The sequence below is a fragment of the Gobius niger genome (genome assembly GCF_951799975.1).
Source record: "Gobius niger genome assembly, chromosome: 3".
NCBI classification, from domain to species: domain Eukaryota; kingdom Metazoa; phylum Chordata; class Actinopteri; order Gobiiformes; family Gobiidae; genus Gobius; species Gobius niger.
The window spans coordinates 21,980,579-21,994,958 of NC_136854.1; the positions used below are offsets into that span (position 1 = coordinate 21,980,579).

Genomic DNA, 14,380 nt, shown 5'->3' on the forward strand with positions numbered 1-14,380 from the left:
TTAATAGTTTTATCTGTGCAGAGACAAACATGAATTACACTAAAAATGAGCTGATTATTTGGTGTTCTCCACTTTCCAATGTATTATTTAGTGTTTAAGCTTTGCGTGATTGAGATTGTGTTGGTTCTTTGCAAACAGGCCCTGGCTTGTAAGTAAATGGAGAACTTTAAATATGAAACTTATTTTGTTTTGATTTTTGTCTCAAGCTTCGATTTCTCACATTCCAGTTTGTGCTTCATAAAAGAATGACTAAAGATAGAAACAAGATCCAGGTTGTGTTGTGGGCGAGGCAAAAGTAAACAGAAGGACTTCTGAGACGTTCCTGGCAGTAGACTGTTTACTGGCTGTAGTCAGTGTGTGTTTATGACATATTATTCAATACACCTCTGTAATTACAATCATTATCAAGTGTTACATTGTTCAGACAAATCTCTTTAGGCAGTTGAATTATCCCTCATAGTCTTCACATTTGGACACATTTATTGGTATGTGTATTGAATTATCCACAATTAAATATCTCTCATATTGTTTTTGCTGCTACCTGTTCGTCTGTCTCTTCCATAATCGTTTAAATTGTAATATATTGCAGGTAAACTCCCTAATTTGCATTAAAAAGTGTCACTTTAACAATGAACTTATGCAACACCTATAATTTGGACATGTGCCACTAACGTCTGGTTAGAGTGAAGAAACACACACAGACAAGGATGTTGAAACAAGAGGCTGTGTGTGCAATTTCCTCTGAAACGAGTTTGAAGTATACGGCAAATTACAGGTTGTCAGGACAGGACGGACAAGATTTACAATTTGAATAATGTGTTGGAAAATGAGCACAAGTTTTGCTGTACTACGCAAACAGTATTTATTTATGGTGTACTGACTATAAACAAACACCTTTCTATCAGAACCACATTAAACATCAGTCATTTGAGCCGCAGTGTTTGTACGTCAGATCGAACAAAACGTCACCTGATCATCCTCTTCCTTTCGCTGTGAACGTTTGACGAACTTTGAAGTTTAAAAGTAGCGAATGTAAGATTTACTTTGTGTCCCCAGAAATAAACATGTTTAAATTCGAATTTTGGATTTTACTGATGGCAATTTGAGTGTTGATTTATTTTATTGATTGTTTTGGTTCTCATAAGGATTATCCGTTCAGAAAGACGAGTGAGCCCCACATTTAAGGTTGCCTGATCCTCTGGCTAAAACCATTTTGGAAATAAACTTAAAGGGGACTCTCTCCTCTTTCAACAATGTCAACACCCGTCCCTAATTAAGTCCCAATCGGTCTTTAGTGTTGGGGAGTAACTAAATATACATATTTAGAATACTCATTTTAAGTAACTGTATTCTGGTAAAGTCACACTTTCATTCATTTCATTCAGAATGTTGTTCAGTGGAGTAGAGAAAATAACCTACTTTTGAACACTTCAAAAACATGTGAACTTGTTATTGATTTTTGTCACAATAGGAATCAGTTGCCTATTACTATCCAAGATTCTGATGTGCAGATTGTTGAGAAATGTAAATTCTTGGGTGTGACTCTTTCTCATGACTTGAACTGGAGCTCACATACAATGAACTGTGCTAAGAAAGCGAGACAGCGCCTCTTCTTTTTACGCAGGCTTCGAGAGTTTACCCAAAATACTAGGATTCTTCTGAACTTTTATTATTGTGTAATTGAGAGTGTCCTGACCAGTTGTATTACTGTGTGGTTTGGTAATCTCACTCTGAAAGAGAAGGCGGCTTTGAACAAAGTGGTTCGCTCAGCCAGCAGGACCATTGGCTGCACTTTGCCGCTCCTGGAGGCCACATATAAAGCTCGACTACTGAATCGAGCTTTAAAACTAGCAAATGATGCCTCAGGCCACCCTGCTAAAGCCTTTTTTGAGATGCTTCCTTCAGGGAGAAGGTATCGCTCCATCATATGTTCTACTGATCGACATATGAACAGTTTCTTTCCTCAAGCTGTGATCACTTTAAACAAGGCACTTTAAACAGGCACTTCTATTATATTTATCGGTGTGGACTTTTATTGTACAATGTTTTGCCCTTAGGCTTTTAATGTGGCATTGTTTGTTTGTTCTGTTTTTTATATTGTGTCTTTTTACTTGTTTTACATATCGCACTTTGAGCTCTTTGCACATTTTTTTCCAATGTGGTTTTTCAAAATGCAAATGGCCAATAAATGAATCTGAATTTTAGGGTATTTAGAAAACACTTTCCTAGTATCAAAGGAATTTCCGTTTCATATTCATAGACATATTTATAGCTCTCTGTTAGTTGGGGCTGTGGGTGTTTACAAAGTGCTTTCATGCAGTCTGATTGTGGCAAATAAGTTCATAACATGTTTTAACCTTTCGCCGCTTTTATGCATGAATATTATGCAAATCATCCATCCATCCATACATCCATACATCTTCTTCCACTTTTCCGTTGCCGGGTAGATCACATTGCACCAGCCCCTAATGGCTCCTCCTGCAGGTGGTGGGGAGACCCTATACCAGGGGCACGAAGCCCCCGACAACAGAGCCCACAGGATCATTCGGGTGCTCAAATCCCTCCACCACGTTAAGGTGGAGGCTCCAGGAGGGAATAGATTTGATCATGCAAATCAACATGAAAGTATTCCAAGTATTCAGAATACAGTAGTACTCTGATACTCTGAAACGGCATACGTTTCTAAATACATTTTAAGGCAAGTCTTCAGTATTCTGTAACTAAATACAATTTCAAAGTATTCTCCCCAACACTGTCAGTCTTTTGCAAACGCGTGATTATTGAGCACTAGTGGAGGTCGCCATTGTGACACCTATCAATTGCACATTCATTGGTGATTGATGCAACATTGTGACCCCAGGTACACCCACTTGAGGTTATGTGGTGTGAACCGGTAAGTACTGAAACTGCTTGTGTCCCCATTGGCAACCCAACCCTACCCAAGTTCAGATGTAGTTCAAACGAGTAAGTTAATGCCGACAGGTCATGTTAAATTACTTGGTTTTGAACAGTTTTGCTGAGTTTTCCCTGGCCCAATGATTTCTATTTGCAAAAGGAAAGAAAATAGTGAACATTCTATAATGCAGACTTCAAAGATTATAGGGAAGCTTGTAATGTTGAGTGTAAGTATTGAAATCATGGAAAAGTGAAGTAATCAAGTGTCTTATGTCACCTGAACTTTATGACCATCCTCACTCTCAGTTATCCCAATGGTGTTTCGGGCAGAAGGCGGTTTATCACTTTATGAGCTACTGTAGTTTGACCTTTTGCACCGGCTATAGGTCAGCGTATTATTGTTACAGTTATCTGAATGAGAAGAGATATTATTAATAATAATTACAACTAGATCAAATATTTCAAGATATTAAAAATAGTCGACTGTAGGAAGGGGAGGTTGAAAAGAGTTTGGACAAAAGCAATATGTCAAAAATCAGTTTGAATAACAACAGGTGAACAACCACATGATGCCTGATAGATGGACTTGTGGGACTGTGGTGGTACTTTTGGGCAAGGCGTGGGTTGGAGTGTGTGAGTAAACAGGAGACATAAGATGTTAACTAGTAACCCTCAGCGACTGGAGTGATCGTTTACACATAGTTTAAAGGTAGCATTAAGAATTACCCAAGAGTCTATTGTTATTCAGATTGTGCTCCAGACCCAACGTCAGTTTTGTCCTTCTCTGGTTAAAGCTTAAATGTAAGATTAGGTTGGTGGTTTTGGAACTGGTTCACTCCGAAAAGACTCTTTTGTGTTAGTAGGAGTTCTCTGTATTTGACCCATGCTTCAAAGTCCCAGAGCAACCTGTGAGGAGCAGTGGAGACCCTTCTGGATTGTAAGCATGGAGTTTAAAGCAGTACAAAGTAACTCATGCCCCTAGAGGCCTTATGCGCCACTGCAGGTGTCGTAGCATGTTGCATTTTTTTCACTCGTCCGTGAGAGTAAATACTACACTGACAGAAAAGACAAAGGGAGAGAGGGATATTGTACATCCAATTACACAATGGAGATTTTTTCACTCAACCTTGGCTGTAAATATTGTTTAAGTGGCGCTAGCCCACAGTTAGCTTTGCCCGTTGCGCCTGTTAGCTTCTTCTTCGTGATTCCATTAGTGTGTATTGGGTCTCCGGGTCGGTGCAGGTAAAGCTGCAATTGTGGTTTTCTGGCCAGAGACACCAAGGGGAGATGAAAGACCCCACAAACATCCCATTAACACTTGTATTACTCCCAGAGGGACTACAAAAAGGATTTATTAAGTTAAACAAGTTGAGATGAACTATTGTTATATTTTACCTAAAAGGTTTCATCAAAGATATACTCATTAAGATTAAGAATTATGCACTAAAGCCTAACCATAGTCAACAGAAGTGAAAAAGCAGTATTGTGACGTACTGACGTACCAGTTGCGTTGACAACAAAGAATCATTTACTACTGACAACTCGGGCAGGGCTTCTCACACAAGAGTTATGGCACTTTAAAACATCCACTTGAGCTCCTTGTGTGATCTTTTGCACAGTGCATTAAGAGTTGAAGAGTCACTGTGGTCAACAGGGTGTGTCAGCATGGTTTTGGCAGTAATGAAGCTGTCAATCACCCGCTGTGGAAAAAGGTGTGTCCTAATTCCCTTTGTTGCATCATAAAAAGCGAAAATATCCTGCTGCTTGTCACAGATCAAAACGACTTTTGCGGACAGGGACACGCGCCTGTTGGAAAAAAGCGGCATAGTGGTTTGAGAGAGGGGTAAAAGATGCTGTATATGTACCATCCACGCCCCCCATGGCTGTATCTGTGGTGTGACTCACTGCTTTGAGGATGCTCTACGGATAAAAGGGGAAATGTTGCAGTTGCATTGATTTTACAAGATAGATTTAACTCCTGAATGACTGAGAATTAACGGCGTTCTATCAAAACAAGCTTGAGTTTTTGCTTAACTCTGGTGTGCTTGTAAAAACAATTCAAAGATACATTTTTAGCAGTTACTCTCAAAAAGGACACCATAACCGGCTAAGGCATCCAGACAAAGACGGAGGCTTGACAGGTTAAGTGTTGACCCAACCAATTACCGTACTCCAGCAGCCCAGTGTCATAAATCACACAACGTGAGAGAATAGGAAATATATTTAAAGATACTGAATATTCATGAAAACAAAGAAACAATGTGCAAGTAATATAGCAGGGTGAGTGCCAAACGAGTGACGAACACAGACACAGTAACACTTTGAAACATTCACAAACTCCTCGGCTCCTGTGGAAGAAATTCAGTGTTTAATACAGGTAAATAATTAACACAAGATTGTCCCACTAAAGAGACAATTGGGTCGGTTTTGATTGATCTGGCTCTCAACAAGGCTACTGCCACAAAGATAAGAGGAAACAATAAAAACTGTATGTGGTTCTTTGGATACACTTAACTAAGTGAGGCTTAAAGCATAACCAGTGCTCGACAAATGGCAGGTCAAGATAAAACTAAATTAAAAGACAGTGGAATCAAACAAATACATGGTAAAGGACAATACTTTGGACCTCTGAATTTGTTTGCAGCTTATTACAACCTTTTTTTTTATTGAACGACTAAACCTAATCCTCCGAAAGCCTTGCTGAAAACCGATGACATTCTTTGGCTTTTTTTTGCATCAACATTCAAAGGCACGCAGAGGTGCAAATCTTTCTGGTTTTGTGGGTCAGTGCAGTCATTCAAATCACATGTTTGGTACAGAGACAGAGGGTCATGAAACCCCGTAATGTCCTTTTTTGGAAGTGCTTTAATGTTCTTCTGTTTTGTTTGGATTATAACGGGTGAAGGAGGGCCGGTGTGGGAATAGCCTGTCCGTCGTGGGGTGTGTGAAGGCCCAGGCTGTGGAGTAGGTCTTGAAGACGCGAGACTGTACTCAGCAGCGCCTTCTTCTCTTGCTCCAACTCAGACACCTGCTCCTTCAGCTGACGGTCAGACTGCACCAGCGTCTCCACTCTGCTCTCCAGGCTACACACACGGGCATGGGACACCTGGGAAAGGAGACCTCGCGTGGTAATCACATGGTACAAATGGAGCTAATAACCTCTCAAGTGTCTGTTTTTTACCTGTAGTTCCTCGAGCAGGTCCAGGTTTTGCTGCCGGAGGCTTTGATTGGTCCTTTCAAGCTGTGCAGCCCGTTGCTGCTGGGTAAGGGTTGGGGGCGTGTCTAAAAGCTCGTCCTGCAGAACGTGATACTCCACTTCATAGGCCTGGAGCTGCTTAGATACATCCATTTCACACACCTAAAACAGATGCAATGTCCAGTTTGACAAGATGCTCACATTGTCTCATCACATTCAGAACAAAAGCAAAATTGAGCTTATCAGACAACCTCCAGGAGCTCAAGTAGACGTATACCGGAGTGATCACTACCGTAATCGCAAAAAATACAGGAAATAACCAATAATACATGTTCAATTAACATGTTTTATTAACGACACTCCAGACAAAAACACATAGCATCGAGAAAGGCTTATGCCAAAATGTGTTTTACTTGATGTTGTAGCCAAACAAAAGAGCTATGTATGCGAGTATTTCTGGTTGGATATTGATGTCCCTTCACATTTTTCTTTTTTTAAATTAAATTTGTCCTCTTTTGGGGGTGTAGATTTTGAAGACGCTTCGCTGTAGGGATGGTATTTGCCAGGTGATGAGCGGTGCCTGGTTTGACACTTGGCATTCAGGCCAAATAGATCAATCTTGGTTTCATCAGAGCAGAGAATCTTTTTTCTCATTGTCTGAGAGTTGTTTAGGTGCTTTTAGCAAACCCCAAGTGGGCTGTCATGTGCCTTTCTCTGAGGACAGGCTTCCGTCTACAAAGGCCTGATTGGTGGAGTGCTACAGTCTGTCTGTAGGTTCTTCCATTTCCTCAGAATAACTCTAGAGCTCTGTCAGAGCGACCATCAACCCGACCCAGGCCCTCCTCCCCTGATTGCTCAGTTTGGACGAACGGCCAGCTCTATGAAGAGTCCTAGTGGTTATGAACCAGAAGTTCAGAATGATAAGATAAGATAATCCTTTATTGATCTCACAATGGAGAAATTCACTTGTTACGGATGGAGGTCACTGTGCTCTTCAGGACCTTCAATGCTGCAATAAGTTTTCTGTACCCTTCCCCAGATCTGTGCCTAGAAAAAGTGAAGGGGTGTGAATATTTTCTTGACATTTAAAGTCAGGGGAAACTCGGAAAATTAGAATCGTTTAAAAGTGCATTCACTTCTGTAATTCAACTTTAACTGTGAAACTAATATATGATAGACTCATTACATGCAAATTGAGATATGTGTAATTTGTAATATGTAATTTTGACTATAATGGCTCAGCTTGTAAAAACCTCAGAAAATTTTAATATTTTGAAAATGGACTGTAAAATTATAACTTACAAAGGCTTGACTTGTGTCACTTTGCATGCAATGAGTCTGTATCATATATTAGTTTCGCATTTTAAAGGGGCTAGATGCAAGTCATTTTATTCTCACTACTGCCACCTCAGGTCTTATGCGTAACTGCAGCTTCTATATTAAGTTCGTGCATGACGGCACTTCGGACGAATTAACACCTTTTTGAGTGACAGTGCAGGATTTTAGAGGAAGTTGTGGTGAATAGGTCTGAGCTCATTCTACACATTAGGGGGAGGAAAATACATAATTGTAACATTTTTAATAAAATTTAGTATAGTCCCTTTAAGTTGAATTACAGAAATCAATGAACTTTTGAACGATATTCAAATTTTCCGAGTTTCACCTGTATGTCATATCACTAAACCAGATTTTAAAAGTTTTTTGCTTTGATATTTCTATATTATTACTTTGTCATACATTGAGTGCTCCCTGTTGATTTACATGGTATCTTTGAGGTCACGGCCCAAAAGGTTTTTGAACCCCTTAACTAGAGTACAAAAAAACTAAAATAAAACCTACCCAGTTAGATAAGGCAAATGCAATGTTATTACATGATGTGAACTCTCTTTTAACCCCATGAAGTCTATTTTATCACACACAATGCCTGTTTATTAGCGTTGAGACATGTCAAATCTAATAAAACTAAGTGGCCAAAAATATAACAAAAAGACCAGAACACTTTGTTGTTCCCGTTGTGTGGTCATACTGAACTATGCGAGTCACTTCACAGCTAACATACAGGAAAACAACATGCAGGTAAGTGGCACCGATGAGAAAGTCCTGCAAGTTCCTGCACGATTCAACCACCTTTTCTTATCTCCTCAAATTATAAAGGTCAACACATTCTTCGCATATGTTTGATAATGCAACACAGTGCTCCGCCCATTTTGAGTCAAGGATCACAACATTCATCCCAAGCCGACTGCAAGCAGAAGTGCGCCACATTCATTTGCTGTCACATTGTATTGTTCCTCGCAGCTACGCCCTGTATGTCGTCTTAACTTTCACCTGTTGCTATTTAAAGCCTTTAAAAACATATGCAGCAATGCTTTATGTGTGTTCCAGTAAAATGCAGATGACATGCACACCAAAGGATGGTGGTATATGGCCTTCAAAAAACACATTCATGTTGGTAAACAAAATCTGATGTGAGATAATGAGCACACCTTTCGCCAGTAGCCTGAGGTCTCGGCAGAGGCGTGGTGTACAAGCAACGCCGACTACAACGAGCGCTTGCCACTTCCTCGTCACTCTCCTCTCCTCTTCTCTACGAAAATGTGTTCAGTTCAGCTGAGGGTTAAAGCAGAACTAAGTAACTCATGCCCCTAGAGGCTATAAGCGGCACTGCAGGTAGCATGTTGCGTCTTTTTTACTCATGAATGTCCGTCAGAGTAAATACTACACTGACAGAAAAGACAAAGGGAGAGAGGGATATCGTGCATTGTGTCTTGGCTGCAGAATGGTGATCAAAACAACAGCATGTAGGCCCCCCCACTGCCACCCACAGTAGTGGAAAATATTCCAGTCTGGTACGGTCTATTGAATGAAAAGCTTGGAGAGGGAGCACTGCTGTACATAAAATCGCTATGGCATTTAGAAACACAAGATCGGGCCCTATAGCTCAGATAGTGAACAACAGCTTATTTGTTATTAGTGTCAATCAACATTAAAAAACAGTCCTGTGCACCATAGAAGAACACAGCGTCAGGCACAAAGACGAACCTGGTTTATCGTTTTCTCCATTTGCACCAAGCCTAAATTAGGCAAAGTGGTTTTGATGAAATCGACTATGGACTCCAGGCTGTCGTGTTGGAGGATGAGAGGTTTGTGGCTTCCCAGGAGACTTAAAGCTACCTTGAAGATGACCTCTGAACCCTGGTGGAATAGCATGTCTGACAAGTAGAGAAAAACAAAGGGTGATGTCAGAAATGAGGGTGGAATTTCAGCTCAACAAAAAAGAGAAATGTTACATAAAAGCACTTGGATCATGTCGCCGCTTCAACAAAGCCGTCAGTCACAGCTGTTGATCACGGACTTAAGCAGCTTTTAATGGTCAATACACTGACGTCAGAAATAAAAGTAAGCAAACATAAATACAGGTCTGGGAGGATATGCGGAGGTGTGTTTGTGTGAAGGCTTTTGAATGGAGCAGGGTGGGGAAAAGGGCAGGGCAAAAGATCATACAACAGATTAAGAATGGGAGGGAACGTGTGGCGCCTCACATTTGATACCAAAGGCTTCGCAATGAATGCAATAATGATACACGCGCAAACACACACACCAGCATGGCGTTACGCTCAGATAAGCAGAGGGAGCCGGCAAGTCTGGTTCAACGAGCGGGTACCGACAGTCACTTCCGCAGTGTGGAGCCGCAGGAGTGTATCACCGTCACCCAGTCATACAATCCTGATCAAAAGTTTAAGACCACTAGAAAAATGTGAGCCTCTCGCAGTGCTCCATCGCTGCTGCGATGGGACGCAGCAAAACAGTCATTTGGAATTTCTTAGTAGATCCTGAGGGTTATAGAACAAAAAGGTCAAGTGGGAGACCAAAACAAAAAACATCACAAGCGCTGAGCCGCAGGATCCGATTGGCGGTTCGTCAAGACACCTGGACGATCCTCGACCCAAATGAAGGCCGTATCTGGAGCCGACTGTTCCATAATCATCAGGATCTTTTCAGAAAGTCAAAATGTCATGCTGCGTCCCACCTCAGCGAGATACACTGCTTATGCAGCTCAACAACCCAAATACGCTCAAAAATGTATTAATTTCTAGCCTTTGCCATCATCACGACATGACAGGGTGAATATCTAACAGAAAATGACACTGAATCCACATTTTTGCACAGATTGTTGCATACTGAAGCTCTACTTGGAACCATGTTAAGATCCACCCATGCAAAATGGAGTGTATGATTAAGACAAAACCTACCAAAGACCCTGGCCACAAAGCCCAGAGGGAAGTGAGATGCAAAGATGGTGAGAAACCATGGCGTTGCGTACAAGCTGGGCCCAATCTCCTGCTGCTCCAGGTGAGTGTACAGATCCCTGTGGTAATCATGGAGCAGTCGTGACAACTGGTACATCTGAATCTGAATCAAAATAGCACACGTAGTGGACAGCGTTAAGTTGGTTTACTGATGTAATGGTAAAAATAAAACGTAATACACAAAGCACTTTACATCAAGTAACCACTCACCCCTTCACACTCTCATTCATACACCACTTACGCAGACACTGCAGTGCATTCGGTTGGTTAACAAAAGCCTCCTGTGTTTGAAATGTGCCACTAGTGCGGTTTCTTTGAAGATATAGAACTCTCTTCAACTTAATCTTAGAAATTTAACATGAGAATTATATATTATTACTGGACATGTTTTTTCCCATCAAATTAACAATACAACAGAATATCTTATTATAAGGCGTGTCTCCTTACTCTCCGAAGATTACGACTCTGCACTGTGGCCTCATCACAAACACAAAGAGAGCAGAATTCACAGACTATAATGTTGGGCACATGTCTGAACAGAGTCATGGTTCACATCAGTCTCAGCCTGACAACCCAAAGTAAATACAAACACTGTTAAGGCAAACAGACGGGCAATACTATGCACTATATCTAAATGTATATATAGATATATACATTGTTTAGGACAGTACATATTTAGACATATTTTAACCCTCTATCAAACCCAGGCACATTTTTGAGCTTTTAGACTTTTATTTTTTGCACAACTCCTACATTTTTAATGCAAATTGAGTGAAAGTTTCCTAGGGACTGTTTTTTGGGTGGTTTAAAATAATCTTATGTCATTTGGATTTTTATCCCATTGTAAACACTCTTAATACTCACATTAAGGGTGCTTCGACAAAAAAGTGTGCTTTGAACTCTAGAAAGTCATAAAATAATGAAGGATTGATATTATTTTTTATTTTGAAGGTCTGACTCTTTTCATGCATATAAAAATAATATTACTTTTTAAAAATGTTATAATAATTTTACACGATTATACAAAATAATTATATTTTATATATTATTATATAAAAAATAATAATATATAAACAATAAATTTAATATATATTATTTATAATATATAAATAATAATTTTATATTATTATAACCTTAAAGAGGAGAGTCAGACCTTAAAAATAAAATGTTTTGAAAAATATCGATCTTTCATTGAGTTATAGCTCTCTAAAGCAGTGGTTCTCAACCTTTTGGAGCCGCGACCCCCATTATAACAGGTAAAGGGGTTTGTGACCCCCCGCCCGGGTTTTACCGTGAAAAATAGGAACATTAGCCAACATAATTCTTAAAAAACAAAGAAAAAACAAATGGCTGAAATAAAACTCATCAAACTGTGATCAAATAATGGTACTCTGGTAAAGTAGCACACATGCTACAATAAAACATTTGATTATATGCTAGTGAAAATATGTGTATTTTATCTAAATGATCTGGCGACCCCCCAAATTTGTCTCGCGACCCCCTTGGGGGTCCCGACCCCCAAGGGGTCTAAAGTTTCAAGCACATTTTTGTGTCGAAGGGCCCACAACGTAAGTTTTCTTAAAGGTGTGATTGAGGGTTAATATACCTGTACCGCAAATAAATTTTCAATTCGGTTCAAATCATAAATGAAAAGTTGCCAATTACATGTATCTTTTTTATAGTGGGGAACAGATTCTGCCAAATGTATTATATTAACTACTGGTTAATTTGTTGTCAATTGTTGAATCTCACCTGTAGGATAATCATATCAGGCCGGTACTGTTTGCGTAAGCCCATGTCATACATCAAAAATTTTAGCATGTTGAAGGCATCCTCCTCCCCCATGTGTAACAGCAACACTCCGGCAATGAAGGACAGGCCCTGGCAGTAGCCCACCTACAATAACAACACATACTTGACATCAAAACAGTCTGGGACAAAGGAGAAGCCTTGGCCTAAAGGGCAGTTGACTTTACACTTGTAAATGCTGTAGTGAAAGAGGAAACTAAGAAAAGGAGGATACCTCAGGATCCAGCAATGAATAGGCCTTGAGCAGATTATAGAGTGACAGCTGCCCTGCCCCAAGCTGAGCCTGAAAATATGGATGAGTGGGAAAAGTGCGACCTGAGGTGGAAAGAAAACAACTATTATCTGATGAAGACACTCTACACACTTAATATAGCTGTGAAACACTAGACTGAATCTGCAGCCAGACAAAGAATCTATTGAAGCTGTAGATTCAACTGATACACAACAATAAAAATATGTTTTAATCAAAGATGATTTACACTTTTTCATATGACAGACTGGGGAAGATCGACTTTCTTCCGAAGGAGACAGCAGAGCCTCTGGGTTTGGACATGTGTTGGAGCAAAGTATACAGTCTCACAAACTTTGCCTGAGGATGCTAGACTTTACACTTTTGTGTGGATGTTACAAAGGCTCTCAGTGTATGAGCATGTGCCGACCCATTCCAAGTCATCTTTTTTACCAACACCACAATAAGCTCTTCTGAATGTGCCCTAATGCAAAGACTTACTACAGCCTAACATGTTCAGCTGCAGAGGACATGCACTATTCAAACATGACAGCATAATGAAGACCTGGGATGTGTGGAGGGAGCATGCTTAAGGCGGCTGACATGTAATTGGCAGCAGTGTGTGTGTGTGTGTGTTCGGGACCGCGGCCTTCTTGACTTACAACGCTGAGAGAAGACAACGATCACCGTGTGAGTGTGCACTGCAGGAATGTGCTGCAGGCACTTAATGTTTGTGAAAATAATGCAGCCATGACTCCTGCGCCTCCAGGAAGAGTCTGCTGTGATGTATGTGAGGCTCAGGCGTGTTCCAATCCTCTCCATATCAACCCTGCAACCTTTTAATGTGTGTAGACGGGGGAGCTGTTAGGGCGGGGTTAGGCGTTGTACGTGTGTGTGTGTGACTTTTTGGGTGGATGGTAGTGTAAAAGTGAAAAGGTGTGAGTTTCGAAAACTTTGTTGTACAAAACAGGAAAGCAAAAATGTTTGATACCGAGGTCAATGAGGATGGCATGCTGCTGCGATGTTAGCTGTTTGAGCAGTTCTTTGTAAGGAGTCTCATTGGCCGGAGGTCGGGCAGGGACAGTCTGCCGGAGGACAAACTGCTCAGACAGAAACTTCCAAATCTCCCCTCTGTGTTGCCTCGGGACACCTGTCGGACAGAGCACAGACAGAGTTAAGAAAGGGTGTGGTTACGCATATTGAGTGCAAACACGAAAAGGCATGCAACGCTTACATATTGTATGCATCCTAAAATACTAAAAATATCTGTAGGTCATATAAGGATGTGTTAGACACCTAAAGATGACCCTAGACTGTCTTTGTAAAATAAAATAGTACATAACAAAATAGCAGTAATCCTTCAAACTACGTCAATCACCTAATATGTGGATAATTGTCAACTTTTGAATGCAGGTGATCTTTAATTTGCCAATTATTGCATTGTTCAAGTAGCTCGTGGCATGGATCTACTGTAGATAAATTCTGCCATGTTTATCATGATTCTGAATTGTCGTTTGAGGAAGCTTATAGTATGTACCATGTGCAACAGCTGCATGTATTGTCTCCAGGTCAAACTTGACCTTTGCCCTTCCAGGAGTCCCCAGCATCTTCTCCCAAACCAGAGTGACCTCCTTTAGGCACGGAGTGATTTCTTCATAGTCCAGCTTCAGTCGCTTGTTTTGCAGATCATTTTCTGAGGCTGAAACCACACAAAAATATACGAAGAGTCAGAAAAATATGAAAAACTACAAAGCTGCAGAGATGGTGAGGTTGCATAAACTTAATAATTCTAGTGTCCAATGCATCGACCTGACGAACATACAAAACTGAATTCCAGCAGCTGCTGACACCAATGATCAAAGAAAGCGCAGAGACGCCCGTTTCTCTTTGACAACGCCCTTCCTCGCTCCAAAACAATTCATCTACAAACTTTCTCTTTTC

General features: G+C 40.5%; 1 protein-coding gene across 3 annotated transcripts in view; it reads right to left on the reverse strand.

The window, feature by feature from the left end:
* Nucleotides 1–5,018: 5,018 nt before the first annotated feature.
* Nucleotides 5,019–14,380, reverse strand: part of tbc1d1 (TBC1 (tre-2/USP6, BUB2, cdc16) domain family, member 1) — a 30,529-nt gene continuing 21,167 nt past the window's right edge. For 2 of the 3 annotated variants that reach the window (XM_079552739.1, XM_079552740.1), the window contains 8 exons: nucleotides 13,977–14,138; nucleotides 13,431–13,589; nucleotides 12,425–12,525; nucleotides 12,154–12,297; nucleotides 10,345–10,504; nucleotides 9,134–9,303; nucleotides 6,077–6,253; nucleotides 5,024–6,001 (listed from right to left, as the gene is read on the reverse strand). In XM_079552739.1, coding sequence (XP_079408865.1) covers nucleotides 5,786–6,001; nucleotides 6,077–6,253; nucleotides 9,134–9,303; nucleotides 10,345–10,504; nucleotides 12,154–12,297; nucleotides 12,425–12,525; nucleotides 13,431–13,589; nucleotides 13,977–14,138 — 1,289 coding nt within the window. In that variant the 3' untranslated portion in view covers nucleotides 5,024–5,785. Of the gene's footprint in view, nucleotides 6,002–6,076; nucleotides 6,254–9,133; nucleotides 9,304–10,344; nucleotides 10,505–12,153; nucleotides 12,298–12,424; nucleotides 12,526–13,430; nucleotides 13,590–13,976; nucleotides 14,139–14,380 lie in introns of all 3 variants that reach the window. The other variant, XM_079552738.1, reaches the window with a different exon arrangement.